This window comes from Oryzias latipes, chromosome 4 (genome assembly GCF_002234675.1).
Source record: "Oryzias latipes chromosome 4, ASM223467v1".
Lineage (NCBI taxonomy): Eukaryota > Metazoa > Chordata > Actinopteri > Beloniformes > Adrianichthyidae > Oryzias > Oryzias latipes.
This window is the reverse complement of record NC_019862.2, coordinates 1,292,520-1,308,465: the sequence shown is the minus strand read 5'-3', so window position 1 is coordinate 1,308,465 and position 15,946 is coordinate 1,292,520. Positions and strand designations below refer to the sequence as shown.

At 41.3% G+C, this 15,946-nt stretch overlaps 1 protein-coding gene across 17 annotated transcripts in view; it reads left to right on the top strand.

Moving 5' to 3' along the window:
• The window catches only part of fryl (FRY like transcription coactivator), a 93,703-nt gene that overhangs the window by 7,146 nt on the left and 70,611 nt on the right, over positions 1-15,946 (top strand). For 7 of the 17 annotated variants that reach the window (XM_023953919.1, XM_023953909.1, XM_023953903.1 and 4 more), the window contains exons 1-2: positions 6,083-6,672; positions 7,880-7,945. The exons of 1 other annotated variant lie outside the window; for it this stretch is intronic. In XM_023953919.1, the coding sequence (XP_023809687.1) occupies positions 6,444-6,672; positions 7,880-7,945 (295 nt within the window). In that variant the 5' untranslated portion in view covers positions 6,083-6,443. Of the gene's footprint in view, positions 1-6,082; positions 6,673-7,879; positions 7,946-14,592; positions 15,189-15,946 lie in introns of those variants that run through there. 9 more of the 17 variants (XM_023953912.1, XM_023953911.1, XM_023953904.1 and 6 more) reach the window with 4 other exon arrangements.

Below are 15,946 nucleotides of genomic sequence, written 5' to 3'. Positions count from 1 at the left end.
TACAGTGCATGTTGCTTCTCCTGTGTCACAAGCCTGAGTGTGACACAGGCTTTGCAATAATATAGAGCCCGTCACAATGAGACTGCCCAGTCCAGTGGAACTGTTGGGTGTCTTACCATTTTTCACAATTTGAGGATTAGAACATTTGAGCCATTCGTGTTTGAAAGCAGCGTCCTGCTCCAACCATTGACTGTATCTGAGAACTGGACTGAATGAGCGTGATGTCATACATAGAAAATCAGTTGCTGACGTCAATCCAGTCACCATTTTGGAGCCAGATGTTGTCAGTAAGCAGTGATTGGTCTGAGTCAACATTTCTACGACAACCCCTCTCGCCAATCAGCTTGTTGGAGATCCACACCTCTATCACTTCAATTGGGCTGCACTAAATCTCTCAAACGTTTGACGTGGGACCACCTACTTTTATTGAGGCATCTGATTGGTCTGTTTATAACTTGGATGACAAGCACTACAGAAAAAATGCTATGACAAAAACTGGAATTATCAGTAGCTTGTTAAAAAAGGTATCAGAGCAGGAATGTCTTTTCTGACCAATAAAATGACTGAGTAACAGCTGTTTATTTAGAAGTCTATGGGATTTGGGCTTCTTGGAACCAGCAGGTACTTCATATTTGGAAAGCCACAGGGGAGGGGTCACTCAGTATAATTCTCTTATACAGTCAATCGTTTCAGTCCTAAACTTTTCTAACTTATTGCCAACATTTGCTGGTCATAATTCAATTAAAATATAAGTTACAGTCCTCTGTTGAAGTCAGTTCCTCTGTTCTTTGATCAAGATCTTTTTTTCTGGCTGCCATTGATGCAATGGCATTGTTGTCATTCAGAGTTACAGATTCTACAACACAGTAACTTTTACTGGTTGTTTTTGTTTGCATTTTTTTTAAATTTAGCCACGGTTTTGCACCTTTCAGGCTTTAAATTACATTCTGTAGGTGAGGGAAACCTCATGACTGCAAAGAAGACATATTTTAATGTGTCGTCCTTTAATAGTAATCTGACTGGACCAGCAGGGTCAGAACATGAGCTCAAAGGTTTATGGAAAATCCGGTGAAAATGACCAAAAACGTAGGTGCTTCTGATATTTGCTACAACATAATCAAAATAAGTTGCAGCTTAAACAACTTGAGCTATGACTGTTGGCAAATTTAACCGTAGCTTTGTGTTCTGTTAATTACTAGCTATGAACCTTGGGACAGCAAATTATTTGATAAAACAGGGAATAGAACAAAGTTGTTTCTAAATTGACATGGGCACGGAAAAAGCTGAAGAAAGATGTATTTGGGTCATTTTCTGATATTTTTTACATGAAAACCAAAGTTTTTAGGAGTTTTGAAACTCCTAAAGCCTGGACATTGATATGAGTGTGATTATGTTAGAAGGTCACTCATTTCCACATGTCTTCACATGCGAGGATCTGATCTGAAGTTTCAGGAAGACAGAAATGGTCTCAGAAGCCGTGGTCTCTCCTGTTGTATGGCTGCTCCTGCTTGGCATCTTCTGTGTTCATCAAAGTAATAATAAATTAAAAAAAAACCATCTGCAGCATCCCATTCAAAGCTGTAGACGCCTACCTGCAGTGGTGTCCTCAGTACCACCCTTCTATCTGGAGCCATCATCCAGGCATATCAAACCTGCTGTGCTCCGGTGGCAAACAGATTCTGCTGGTTCTGCCCCTTTTAGCTAAAGATCACTGAAACCTGCAGCTCAGTGATCTTTAAAGGAAATGCAATGTTGATTCATCTAATCCATCTACAGAATTATGCACTAAATAGTGCACTATGTAGTGAACAGGGCTCGACATAGCCATTTGTCCGCTGGCCCGGTCCTGTTTTTCGAGCAGTGCGGACCACAAGACTTTACTTTTCACTTGCCCGCTCGGGCCACTAAAATATCTAACGGTTTATATATTCTTCACCTTTTTCAATAAAGTAAATTTTGCGAAAACGTGTAGATTTACCTCGTCTTCATAATTTAGTTTTTCTGCTAGTCCTGTGTTCAGACTTCAAGGGTTTCTATGGGAAACCTTTGATCACTTCTCCTTCTCTCCCGCCTGCGCGCGCGCGGCTTTCACTGCCGAGCACCACGCGGCACGCGCTCACTACTTTTTTTTTTTTCAAACTTTATTGAATGTAACAATTCAATACAAAACAATGTTAAACAGCAACAACGAAGCCACAAGCCAGTGGGTTATTATTACATTTGATTATAAATCCGACACCGTCACTGAAGAGAGACTGAAGCATGTCAGAGATGTGGAAGACATGGCAGGAATAGATAGGAATATTTTGGATGGAGTAGTGGGTATAATTAGTAGTATGGACAGCAAGATATTTAATGAATGCATTGAAGATGAAACTGTATGCACTAAGCTTTAAGCTGAATGTCAAAGAATCAAAGGCAACTCCAAATACCTGAATCTCAGACTCAAATGCAGTAGAATGTTAAACTACTTAATTTTGTTTTTCTTTACAACACTGTAAGCAGTAAGTATTTCTAGTTAGCTGAATGATCTCAGTTAGACCTGCACAATATGAGGAAAACTCGCGATATGCGATATCAGAGATTAAAATTGCGATAACGATATAATTTGCGGTATATAAACAAACAGCAAAATAACCAAATAACCATTCCCAGTTTAAAAATTATACTCCAAATGACCCACGTTGACATAGGTTACAAACATCTAACATAACAGGGCTCCATCTGATTGGTCAACAATGTGAAGGCGTCCATCCGATTGGTCAAATGCATTAAGGGATTTATTTGATTCGTTAAATGGTTCGAGCTGCCATAAGATTGTTTTAACACATTTAAGGTTTATGATTTATTGCGATATTTGCCGTTAGAAGCACCATGAAAACTTCTGAACTAGTGTTACCTACTACACTGCAGTGCTCTCTTCAAAACATCTGAAACAGACTAGAGCAGATTTAAGTTTGATATGCTCTATTTTCAGTCATTGAAAAGTGTAGAAATAAGTGATGTCACCAGAATGCACCAAATTGCACCATATTAAAAGTTTCCGGGGGGGCATGCCCCCGGACCCCCCTAAAGTTGCAAGCACCTGCGGAGCGGCGGGTCCCGCTATGCGCGGTGTCGGGCCAGTAACTTTCAGGCAGGGCCAGTAAGTTTCAAAAACTACTGGCCCTGTGGGCCAGTGCAAATTTCTGGGCTATGTCAACCCCTGGTGAATAGTGAAGGAATTTGGACATAGCCCATAAATATGGTGATTTGATTGGATAGAATCTAGACTGATCTGTTTGATGGCCGCCATGACACGCTAAATCAAAGATAAGGAGAAAGCGAGATGAGGCACAACGCATGTGAATACATTTTTGTTGTAAGCAAATATTTAATATTTTCATTTGCTGCTAAGAACATTTTGTTTGCAATGCGTTGGCATGAATATCACTTCATACATGAGAGAGAAGAAAAACATGTCCTACTTTGATTTAAAACCTTTAATCAATCTTTTCTCCATATGGGTGTAATTAATCCCCCAAATAACAGGAATGTAGTGAAGAAAATTACACAAATGAATAGATATAGCAGTAAAAATAGCAGTGGACTGAAGTAAAATATTTATAATGGCTTTTTAATTAAAGTAGTTGTTAAATGTTTTATTTTCTTCAGATTTTTAGAATATATAAATGCTTTTTAGTTTAAGCTAAATATGCAATGAAAGAAAATTCACAGATGGAACCATTCCCTCTCTTTTTGTGTTGACATTTTCTCTGCCTCACCATAAGGGGGCAGTGCAGAGCTTGTCTGACTGGTGTTTTTGGTGAGGCTGGAGATGGAGTTTCAGTTTAGCCTGCTGTCCACTCAGGCTTGGCTTCCTGCAGAGTTCAGTGAAAGCCTTCAGCTGACTGCAGAACTTGCCCATTCTCCTCCGTTTTCCTGTTTTGTCCTGCTTGAAAGCAGGAGAAGACAGAAATGGGTGGGTCCCAGAACAGCCCAGGAACGCTGCACATTGTTCCCATGGCTTCCTCTTCCACATTCCTGGGCTGATTGGGATGTGGGCCTCCTGTGCAGAAGCATTGTTCTATCCCAGCAGCAGCACAGACCTGGCCTCAGCAAACCACAGCTGCCTCCACCGACCATTGTGGTGCTCAGACCAGTGATGACTATCTTTGCCTCTTCATCTTGTCTGACTGAGTCTGTAAGACTCATTTAGATCTGCTGCTTCAGCTCCCAGGCATCATCGCATTGGTCCTAGTCTAGACTTCAATACCAACAAGTTGACAGATTACAAAGCTAATGCCATTTTGATTCTCCTTCATCTAAACACTGCTAGTTTGTAGAAAACATTTTCAGGGAGCAAATGCAACAGAACTGAATTTGTTGTTTGTGTAACATATTGTTCCTTTTATATAAGTGGAAATAGAAATGTGGACGACGGCTATAGAGCCGTTCTTGACAAAAATACATGTTTCTTTGCCTAAGCAGGCACATTTTCTGCGTAATGATAAGTAAAACTTAAAAACATAAACATGAATGTGCTGCCTTGCTGTATCCTTGCCTTAGGTCTATGTGGATTTGAATGGATTATGTGTAATAGCTGCTGTAGTTTCTGTGCTTGGGAACGTACACAAGCAGTACACAGTCAAACAACCCCTCTTAACACATTTCACAATTTGAGTTCTTGTTTTAAATTAGACCTAATTTCCCTTCTGAAAGGATAAGGAATCTGTGGGTCTGAAAATAGCATTAAAAAAAGATGATCGTAGCAAATGCTTTTACAGAAATGCTTGTTTGCTCTGCACAGTGGAAGCTGCTGCACCGTCTGCTGCCCCAGCTGTGCTGTAATGCTCATGCTGAACATCCTCTCCTCAGCAGCTGGACAGTGGTGTGCATTCAGTGTCACGTTAGTCAGCATTTATACTAGTTAAAGGCCCACTCTGATGAAAATGGTGTTTTTAACATGCTCTTGTAACATTTTTCTGATGACGAGGACACAGTAAAAAATAAAGTATTTCTTAATTGAATCTCTTTTTTTCTGATACATAAACATAATGGATGATTGACCTCTGCATGATTTAAGGTACAAAAATGTAGAGGCTAAAAGTTCAAAAAGTTCAGTCAAACTTCTCTTGGTGTTTTGGCCTAGAGACTGCACTCCAAGTGATGCAGCAGACCAACAATTCATTAGAGCAAATGCCTGACATCACCTCATTGAAAGTCAATAGGAAGCAATACTGCTGATGCTGCTAAAGTGGAAGTGTGAATGTACGGTGAGGATCACCAAGTAACTTTAATTCCTGCCTAAAACAGCTTTTTTGCTTAAGCCTGTACATTAGGACCACAGTATTACAACAGCGTCATGTTCCTAATAAACATGTTTTAGTTGAGTCTTCTTTGAATAAACAAGAAACAGTTAAGCTGCTGCAACTAATCTACAGGAAAAGTGGAGAAAAGGAAGCCAGACTTTGTATTTTTACAGGACTATATATAGCAAGCGTTCATAATAACAGCCAAATGTGGGATTCTCCCCCCATTACCATTGCTCCTCCTCCAACATGACCTGTAGTATTGTTAGATTTCTCAGAAAACACTAAAGGCTTGGATGTCAGGATCACACAGGGGCAAATGGACAATTTCTTCAGGCAGTGTGATAGGTGTGTGTGTACCGGTATATATGGTATATATATGGCGAGTCAGCGCTGTGTCATCTCTCTATGCAGCAAACAGAACTGTGGAGGGGTTTTCTGCAGGTACAGGCTGTGCAGCCAAGCCGTCCCTTTGACACCATTGCTTTTGTTATAATTCAGCACAGACGAGCAGAAGTGGAAGCTGCTGTAACAAATTGTTAAAAGCAAACAAACGAGTGTCTTTATTTTTAAATGCCAAGTCACAGCACTTTGACTTTGATAGGAGCTATCAGTAAATGCAGCCCAGCTGCATGAATTTTGTCTCTGTCTAGTGTCCGTCAGTCCTCCTTCCATTTCTAGTCTCTGACAGGCGAGCAGCTCAGGCTAGCAGGGCGTGGCCGCTGTCTGTTTTGCCACGATTGACTGTTGGTCTGCTTTGGGTTATCTCCTTTTCAACATGGTGTAGTTCCACCTCAGATAGTGCCTGGCACTCAGACATAGCCCTGCCTTCTTAACATTACATCACAATCCGTCTCTGTTTGCTTTCTCTTTACACACAACATACAGGTTATGTTGCAGCATAGGAAGGGTCTCAGCACGCCATGCTAGCTCGCTACAGTTACACCTGTCAGAACAGCTCTGATAGGCGGTGTCTGTTCTTGTCTGCAAGGCTTTATACAGGCGCCGACATTGCGTGAATGTGAAACCACTGCATGAAGGTAGAAGCAGCGAATGGAGCCGATCTGACAGGAAGGTCCGTTTGGAAGAATGGCGTGGCAGCAGCGTATGGATGTCTTCCAGCAGAGAAAGAACTGAGAAGTGTAGCTGAACATGGAGTTTCTGAAGAGCCTGGTTCCAACCGTCGGCTCTGTGGAGGCATCAGCTGAAGACGGGACTGCTTCATCCAGGGAGCCGGCTCCACGGCTCCTACGCATGAAAAGGCTGGGCCTGCTTGCCATGGGACACACGATTGAAGAAGATGTGGCATATCCAGTCGTAAAAGTAGATCCTGGAGTGGGCTTCAGCAAATCTGCCCGCAGTAAACAAATGCGCTTCAGAGGTACCTCAATGCACAGGAAAGCATATCTTGTGTTGTATATCTGACTTCTTTGAAATGAACGGGTGTTTTTGGTGCGGGTTAAGTTTTGTTTTAATGCTTCAAGCTTTGGCTTGATGTCTGTCTCAGCCTGTTTTGATAACCACAAGAATGAGCATCTAGTTATTGCATCTAAAGAACAGGCTGCTTGTTTTTGTCTGAGGGCAGACAGAATTTGGAGCCCGAATGGTTAACCCTGCAAAAGTCATGTTTGTTTTCTGATACGTGTCCCCCCCTTTAACTTGTGACTTTGGTGAAGTCTTGAGTAGCTGCCAGCAGAAGCAGCAGCTTTCTGTTTGCAGTCATCATATATAAATGCTTAGTTATTACATCATGGTGTATTCTAAGTTCTGCCAAAGTAGGCGTTCAGTTGTCTAGCATCGGACTACTTCTAGTGAGTTTTGTTGTGTAAAAGCACACATTTCATGTGATAAACATGATTCATTTCTGCATATTAAACAGGCTTTCTTTTTCTATTAGGTTCCTGGTGTGAGAGGACTTATTATTTCTACATTGTCGTTTCATCTAAAGCATCTATTTTGGAAACACTGAAAGCAATAACTCAAACTTTTGGCCATAGTAATATGTACGTATAAAGTATCACAAATTAAATTGACATTTAGAAGTTCTATTGGCACATATCGATATGAGAAGATCACTGCTTGACACACCTCTCATTTGAGAAACTAAAGTTGTTGGGTTACTTGTAAAACTTGATGGCATTTATCTGTTGACAAAAGACTGCCTGGTCTCCTTGGAAACATTGGTAAAGAGTTTGGTAATGTGTGTACAGGTCAGGGTCAGCCGGTTTGCATCAGCAGGAGGTTGATGACTTTTCATTAGTAAATCCGTATGCCTTCTTGGCAGTGTTGCTTGTCAGAGCACGTTGGCCTGGCTGTTTGCTCATTGTTAAAGCATGATTCACCTGGCTCCCTGTTCAACTTACTTAATCTCTTTACATCTGGCATCAGCAGCAGGTAACATGATAAACTAACCTGCAGTGAGGCGAGCATTTTCTGGCCATTTCTAAGTTTTTATATGACATGTTTTATTGCTTGGATTTGTGCTCAGCTTGACCACTAGCTATCAGTTGGCATCAGTCACAGGCTGCTTTAATCACGACATTCCTGGGCAAATTATTTTTCAACATTTTTTCTTTCTATCCAATTAGGGAACAGTCGACATATTAGGAAAATCTCCTTTTTACATCCTGCTCATGATGACAGAGATCGTAATGGTGAGTTGAAGAATGGGAAATGTGGTTTGATTGTTGCAGAACTTGGGAATTAAAGCTTTAAGACAGACTAAGAGTGTCCCGCCCTCATCACGGAATGAACAGATCTGAATTCTGTTTAGCTCATATGCCATATTAGTGTCATGAGGAGTTAACTATCAATATCCAATACTCAAACCTTTAGTTTCTTTTAAAGAAGAATCTTTTGTTTTGGATAAATTCCTTTTAGTGGTAAATACATGCTATTGGCACCCCACCCTTTCCCAAACACACACACGCATCACTGTTGCTTTACAAGCAGTAGAAACGCCACATTTACCATACTCAGATTTGAAAACACCTCCACTTTCCTAAAATGTTAGTGTTTGTTGGAGGCATCCCTAGCGGTCTTACAGTCCAACTAGACTTGCCAATAGTTACCATTTGTAATCCCATAAATCCCCCATACTTGTCCCAACAACAATGCCGTTTTTACTTTAGACAGCTGACTCTTTGTGAAACAGTTAACGTCCCACTGCGATCATCTTTTGATCTATTGTCAAAGTGTGCCCAGTGGTCTTTAAGTTCTGATTATGCTGTTTTTGGCCAAAATCCAAAAATCTGTGTTGTTTTCTTGGGCATAGTTTCTGCAGAGCGGCAGGAGTTCATTAGAAATTCATGATTTGGGGCGGGACCGTTGGTGTGGAGTAGGCCCGCCCCCACATACAGTCATTCTATCCGTTTACACGCTTTCTGACTAGTTTACAGCCGTTAACCACTAATCTTAGGTTGTGGGTGTTAGGTTATAACATGTTCTACAAGTGGATGCATCAGAATGGAGCGGAGCAGGGAGTTTGGTGTCTTCTACGTAACAAATACAAGTTTATTTCATCAGGTCCTGATTCACAACAATGCGAACACAGAAATACTCAGAAATGCAATTTGAAACTTAGTTTTCTTTATAAATGTCCTCCATCATCAGAAACATGCTACAAGAACAGGTTAAAACACTGTTTTCATGGAGTGGGTCTCTAACAGGACAGCCAGTGAGGAAATCTTAGAATGGTACAACCCAGTGTGGGAATATGGCATCACAGCACAGAAGACAAATGCATTAGATTACTATATTGACTCCCTCCAGCCAGCTGAGCCACAGCAAAGGACTTCAAGAAAGCTCATTTAAAGAACTGCTGCTTTGGGTTGGCCTTTGGGTTCCTGTGGTCCTATGCATTTAATTCAGATTCTGTCCTTCTGCTTTGTCATCCTATGGAGGCCAGCAGCTTTAGCCCTACAGTTACGTTTTGAACTAATTAAACACTGCTTCTCAAGGAAATGGTTTCTTATCAAGCATGTGGTTGGATCCAAATTCAAAATCTTCCATTATTTAATGTAAGTTTGAACCCTGTGCAGAGTTATTATGACGCATTACTGAGTGACATGGTGCTCTGAAGTAGATGAATGGAGCATGCTGGCGTGAGGATCTGTGCAGCTGCTGCATGCTCACACTGATGTGATGCTTCTAAATGGGACGTCCTCTGAAACCCAGGCATCAATGAAGAAGAAGTCAGGAATTGAATTACAGCTTCTATCGATTATTGTTCCCACCACCGTCCTTCAGAGAGGCCAGGACAGGAAATGCATCCTCCACTCTGTGGACTCCTGGGAGTAGAAGCTCCTCTGTACTGTCTGCAGGCAGGAAGACTAGCCGTCAGTAACGGCTTTTACTTTGTGAATGGAGCTACTGTAACCTGCCTTGGTTCTGCAATTAGTTGTGATTATTTGATTAGAGGAGTCCTTTTTCCAGGAATTCATATATAATGTTTATCTGAAGTCTTCAGTTTGCGTCAGCCGCCTTACCTCTCGTGTTTTTTCTCATATGTTCGAGCTCTTAGCCTTAATGTTCCTGGGAAATGATGTCAATTCTGCATTCCTTCAACAATAAAGCTGGTTTACAGAAAACAATGTGTGCACCCCTCTTAGGCATTGTGTTTGGTGCATTTTGCTGACAGTCATAACACAAACTCCAGTCTTGTTTTTCAAACAGAGTTCTAGGTTACCCTGGACTCTGGTGCAGGTCGTTTCCTTTCCCTGTGTTTGTTTTAGGAGTGTTGTAACCTCCAATAGAAATCTGCATCTGTTGGTTTGTAATGTTTTCAGTTAGGCTCAATACAGATGTGTGTAAATTGTGATCTGTGTGCTAACCTCTCTGTTGTGTTAGTTTAGCATTTCTTGTCCCTCTTTGTTGGACGTAAAACCAGCACAGTAGTGACCCACAATCAGAGTAAATTGTTTACATGCACCAGGATCGGATCAACAATCTGCATAACCCACCTATCTATATCTGAAAGAAAATTTCATCCAAATGAGTCTGATCGGAGCAGAATATTCCGAAGGGCGTGTTTACATGTCTCATTTTTATTCTGATCAGGGGTTTATTACGATTACTTTTGTCCATGTACCCGCAAAATTACATTTGAGTTTTTCTTTATTAAAGTTGTTCTAAATCTGGACCAGATCAAAAAAGGCCGTTTGAAAAAGCTTGTGGGCGTGATGCAAAAACTGTGATTGGTGGGCCACAAGCTCCCTGCTACGCTCCATTCTCACCTGCAGACAAATGGATCCATGAACGTCTTTGTTTTCCTTGTCTGAGCTTGAGTCAGGATCTAAACTGTACCGCTGGATTGCTACGATATTCCTGCCATTTTTGTGCTGTGGTTAGATTGGGGGAGTGAGGGTCTGTAAGGTAGTGAGTGTGTGTGTAAACAGTTGTATGATGGGAAGTAGGGGCAGGCTTATTCTGCGCCAGCAATCCCTCCCACAACTCAGAGGTGAATATCTAAGGAGCTGCTGTCGCTCGGCAGAAACTACAGTCAGGACATTAAATCTTTGGACAGAGACACATTCTTTCTAATTTAGTTTCTGTACATTACCACAGTGAATTTTAAATAAAACAACTCAGATGTCATTGAAGTGCAGACTTTCAGCTTTTATTCCATGTGTTGAACAAAAAGATTGCATAAAAATGTGAAAAACTAAAGCATTTTTTAAAAACAATCCCTTCATTTCATGGGCTCATAAGTAATTGGACAATTGACTTCCATGCTATTGCATGGGCAGGTGTGGGCAATTCCCTTATGTCATTATGAGTGAAGCAGATGAAAGGCCTGGAGTTGATTAGAGGACTCGTGCTGCATTTTGAAGGTTTTGCTGTGAACAGACAACATGCGGTCAAAGGAGCTCTCCATGCAGGTGAAAGGAGCCATCATTAAGCTGAGAAAACAGAAAAAAAACAATGCTAGAAATCGCTACAGTATTAGGAGTGGCAACATTAACAGTGTGGTACATCATAAGAAAGAAAGAAAGCTCTGGTGAACTCAGCAACGCAAAAAGACCTGGACGTCCGTGCTTATTGTTGTCTTTGTTGTGCTTGCGTCCCCCCCCCCCCTCTTCCTTTTCATCTCTATCTTTCACTCCTCCTCCTGTCTACAACCACCCCTGGAGTTATGTTGACCTTTCACTTTGGAAGATGTCGCCATCTTGAATTTTCAAAAAAACAAAACAAAACACCTTTAGCACCAGCTACAAATAATGAGGATGTTGGAATTGGTAGATGTCCAAAATGTTAGAAAAAGTTGTTTCTAAACAACTTACAACTGCTTTAGACAGTCATGGCATTTTTGATCAGTTTCAGTCATGTTTTCGCAGAGCTCACTCCACTGAAACAGCCCTTCTCAGTCACTGATGACATTCTGATGCAGAGTGATGCAGTAAAAATGCTCTGTGTTACTGTTACTGGACTTGACGGCAGCCTTCAATACTGTCGACCATGTCCTCTTGGACAGGCTGAAAAACTGGGTTGGGGTATCCAGATCCGCTTTAAATTGGTTCTCCTCTTATCTGAGTGGTAGATCATACTCCATTGTATTTTCCAAGTTTACTTCCTCCTCTGCATCCCTCACTTCTGGTGTGCCACAAGGCTCAGTTTTGGGACATTTATCGTTCATTTTATATCTGCTGCCTTTGCAGCAGATTCTAACTTCTTTTAATGATATTTCCTATCATTTTATGCTGATGATGGTCAGCTTTATGTGTCTTTTAAACCCCAGGATGTTTTTAAAATATAGATTTTACGCAGGTGTCTGGATTTAGGTAATAGTTGGATGAATAATAACTTTCTCCAACTAAATGAAGCCAGAACTGAGGTCCTAGTCTGTGCTGCTGACAGTTGCCTCCCCCAGATTGTCCAGTGGCTCGGTCCACTTGCTTCCTTTATCAAGCCTTCTGTCAGGAACCTTGGGGTGACTCTAAACCCCGTTTTAACCCTTGACTCTCATGTTGGGTCACTTATTTATTCTGGTTTATATCATCTAAAAAACATTGTAAAATGGAGTCTAATTGTGTCACATTATGATATGAAGATGCTCATCCACGCTTTTATATCTTTTAGTTTCTGATCTTGTTTACTTCAACTCCATCTTCACGTTTAAGCAAAAAATCTTTAGAACGGCTCCAGGTTGTCTAGACACTGCAGCAAGGCTTTAAAACAGTCATCCAAGTTTTCACAGGTCGCCCCGTTATTAATGCAGCTGAACTGGCTCCCCATCCGTGTCCAAGTGCATTTTAAAATCTCTTAACAGCCAAGCACCGGTCTATAGAAAAGGCCTTGTGCAGAAGTACCCTCCCAGCAGGTCCCTGAGGTCATGTGACCAGGGTCTGGTTGTTAGAGAACCTGGTTAAAATGTAAAGGTGACAGTCTTTGCAGCAGTGGCTCCATCCCTCTGGAACTCCCTTCCTCTCAGCCTCAGATCTGCAGACTCACTGTTTTCTTTTAAAAAGCAGCTAAAAACATCTCTTTTTAAAAGTGCTTTTTTATAATTCTTTTATATTCTGTGTTTTACTGTGAAGCACTTTGTGATTTTTATCTTGAAAGGTGCTTTACAAATAAAGTTTATTATTATTAATATATTTTAAATGGTATGCAAATGGTGAGCTAGCCAAAGTGATGTTCTCCTGTTACATGCACATTTATAAATGGAATATTTTGAAAATGTAATGCATGGATCCCTGGCTAGAGCTAGACCAAATTATTTAACATAGGATATGAACATTTTAGCAATGTGGATGTGGTTGGCAAATAACATCTGCTGCTGCAGAAATACAAGTTTACTTTTACCAGTTAATCTAAAACTTGGATACATCTGTCAACCAAAACCAAATTTTATTTCATGAATTTGTCAGATGCATTTCTGACCAGCCTGACAGAGATAGAAGGGTAAAGGTAGGGGGGGGGGGGGGGGGGGGGGGGGGTTAAGGGCGGGGACAGAACACGCCTATGGGCCAACAAGGCAGTTTGCAGCTTTAATGATCCTTTTCCCTGTTGCTGCAGGGATAATCTGGTTTTGGTAGTGATGATGTGTGCCTTTGTGTTTGTTGAGTGAAATATTGCTCATTAAAAAAAAAACTCACTAAAAATTGGAATGTAATAAAGTTTAGTCCCTCTTGATACCATATAACAAAATGTTAGCTTTTTATGTTAAGCTTTGAGAGGATAAACAGAAAACAAACAAAGTTTTACCATAGAATCAATGTCTGTTCATATAACCTGTTTGTGTCAGATGGCAGTGTTGGGCTGTGAAAGACCACATTGGGTTAGCACCATGACAAAGCATCTGCTTGTGTTGTTTGCAATGATCTCTGCCTTGTTTTGCATAAGTTGTGTAGAGGAGGACATGTGACAGAGGGAGAGACAAGACAGAAGTGACGAAACTAAAGGAAGACAAAGAATGTTTGTGTCTCGCAACTTTCCCCCTGTTATTTTCCATTTGAACATTTGGTTTCATCCTTTGACTGCAGATCACCTGATGACATTTGAGTGTTTGAGAATGTGTAATGTGTACTAACAGCACACGATTGATGACTCCACATTCATTCATCAGTCTGTTTCTTTGATTATAACTTTAACTTTCCACCGAGCATCAGGGACCTGAGGAGCCACAATAACATATATATTCTATCTAACAAAGTCTCTTCTCATGAAGCATCCAAACCCTTCCTACCATCATCCAATAATGTGTCTACATCCATTAAAGTTGTACTCTTAAATGGTTTTTCGCCTTTGAGAGGGATTTTCATCCCATCTTAAAGTGAATGTGATGTGTTACATTTAACAACTATAAAGCAATTGATCTTTATGATAGCGGTTTGTATTCAAAGGAAAACTTGGGAAAGTGCTGGAACACTGTGTACTCCCTTTTTGGTTGATATTCCCTTCATTTCCTTTTTCCATGCCGTGTTTTTGTGCAGTTGGTTTCTTCCCACTGCAGGCAGGCATGACGCATCAGTATTCCTGCGGAGCGTTCAGGAAGTGTTGCTTTTATAGGCAGAAGGGAGGCAGCCCGAACAAGCATGTGCATTGCTGAACTACAGCAACTGGACACTGGCAGCATTTTGATGACATCACCCACCCCCATATACTACTCCCGCCTTCCTGTGTTTGCTGTTGAATAACCCCCCCCCCCACACACACACACACACACACACTCCTAGAGAAAAGGCATCAGTGAAAGAACAAGAGTTAGCTTGCAGGAGGAGGAGGAGGAGGAGCTGCTCTTGAGCAAATCAAGAGAGAGATCTTTGGTGAGAAGAGGAGGAGGGTTTCTGGCAGTGCAAGCTCCCTGAAGCTGGCACACACACATACAGGAAGACAAGGGAAAGGATATTACTCAACATTTGATTCTGCACTGCTCCTCTGCTCTTTGCTGTCATATGAGGACCAGAAGTTTGAATGTATCTCCGTTCTTTGGCCTTTGTGGATATTTCTGTGCTCCACTGGGAATGAGAGTCTCTGCGGACTAGCGAGTGGACAGCAGACGCTGGGGTGAAATACTTTTCTGACTGTGTTCTCACCCTACCCACCTTTATGTGCAATAATACTGTTAGTTGAAACCTGGCTGCACTTGCTGTGTATTTCTCAGCATTTTCTGAAGCCGTTGTTGGTGATGCTGCCTGTAACAAGCACCTGTGGAAGCCAGGATTCAGCTCTTTTTGGAAGAGGCTGACTCTGCAGTACCTGCAGAGATCTGTTTGAAAGGTGCATGAGAAGCTCTTATTTTGAAAGGAATGAAATGCTCATTTATCAAATGGAAACTACAAGAACCCTGTAAACACTGTGAGCCTCAACTTTAGAGAGCCGCCATGCTGAGCCTGCAAGATTCAGTCTTCTTTGAGCTCAGCATCAAATCTCTCCTCAAGTCTTGGAGCAGCAGCTGTGAGTGTCCTACCAACACGCATGTTTACATACCACACTTTGACGTCTGATCCACATGCAGTCAGTACTCTGTCTGCAATATTGCACTGGCCCACATGAAGTCTGTGGTTGTACCTTTCATGTGTCCTCCTGGCTCAGAGAAGTGGCCACTAATGGACTCATTAAGATGAGTGATAATGCTAAATCATGGTTACTTGAGAGAAACGATGGTGTTTTCAGTAAAGTGCCCTTAACCCCATCCTTCTCCTCCATCTAGCTCCAGATAGTCCAGAAGATAATGTTTCCAGGGATGAGCATGTACTGATAGATAATACAATAGATAATACAGAAATCCTATTCATCTACTCAAGTTTCTGTTTTTTCTAGTTCTTCTCGGCTCTCTTTATCTTTGGAGAGCATTAGTTGACCATCATTAGTCGCACTTGGAATATTGTTTAATTCTTGACTTTTATAACACTCCTATTTTCTCCCTTTGGGACAGCTAATGTATCCCTACTATTGATCTATGTTTTGGCCCCCTCCTATTATTAGCCTTTTATGCAGCTTGTAATAAATCAGGAAGCAAAAAGCACGGACTCTAGAGCTTCTGAGAAACGGTTGTGGGCAGAGCTGGATGTTAAACAGCAGAGCTTTGAGCATTAGGCATTTTAAAAAGCATGAACGAAAAATATTGTAAAACTGTCAATTATAATTGACATAATTTTAAATAAATCAGAGCATCGTTGACGGTTAAAGCGGCACATGTATTTTTACACTCA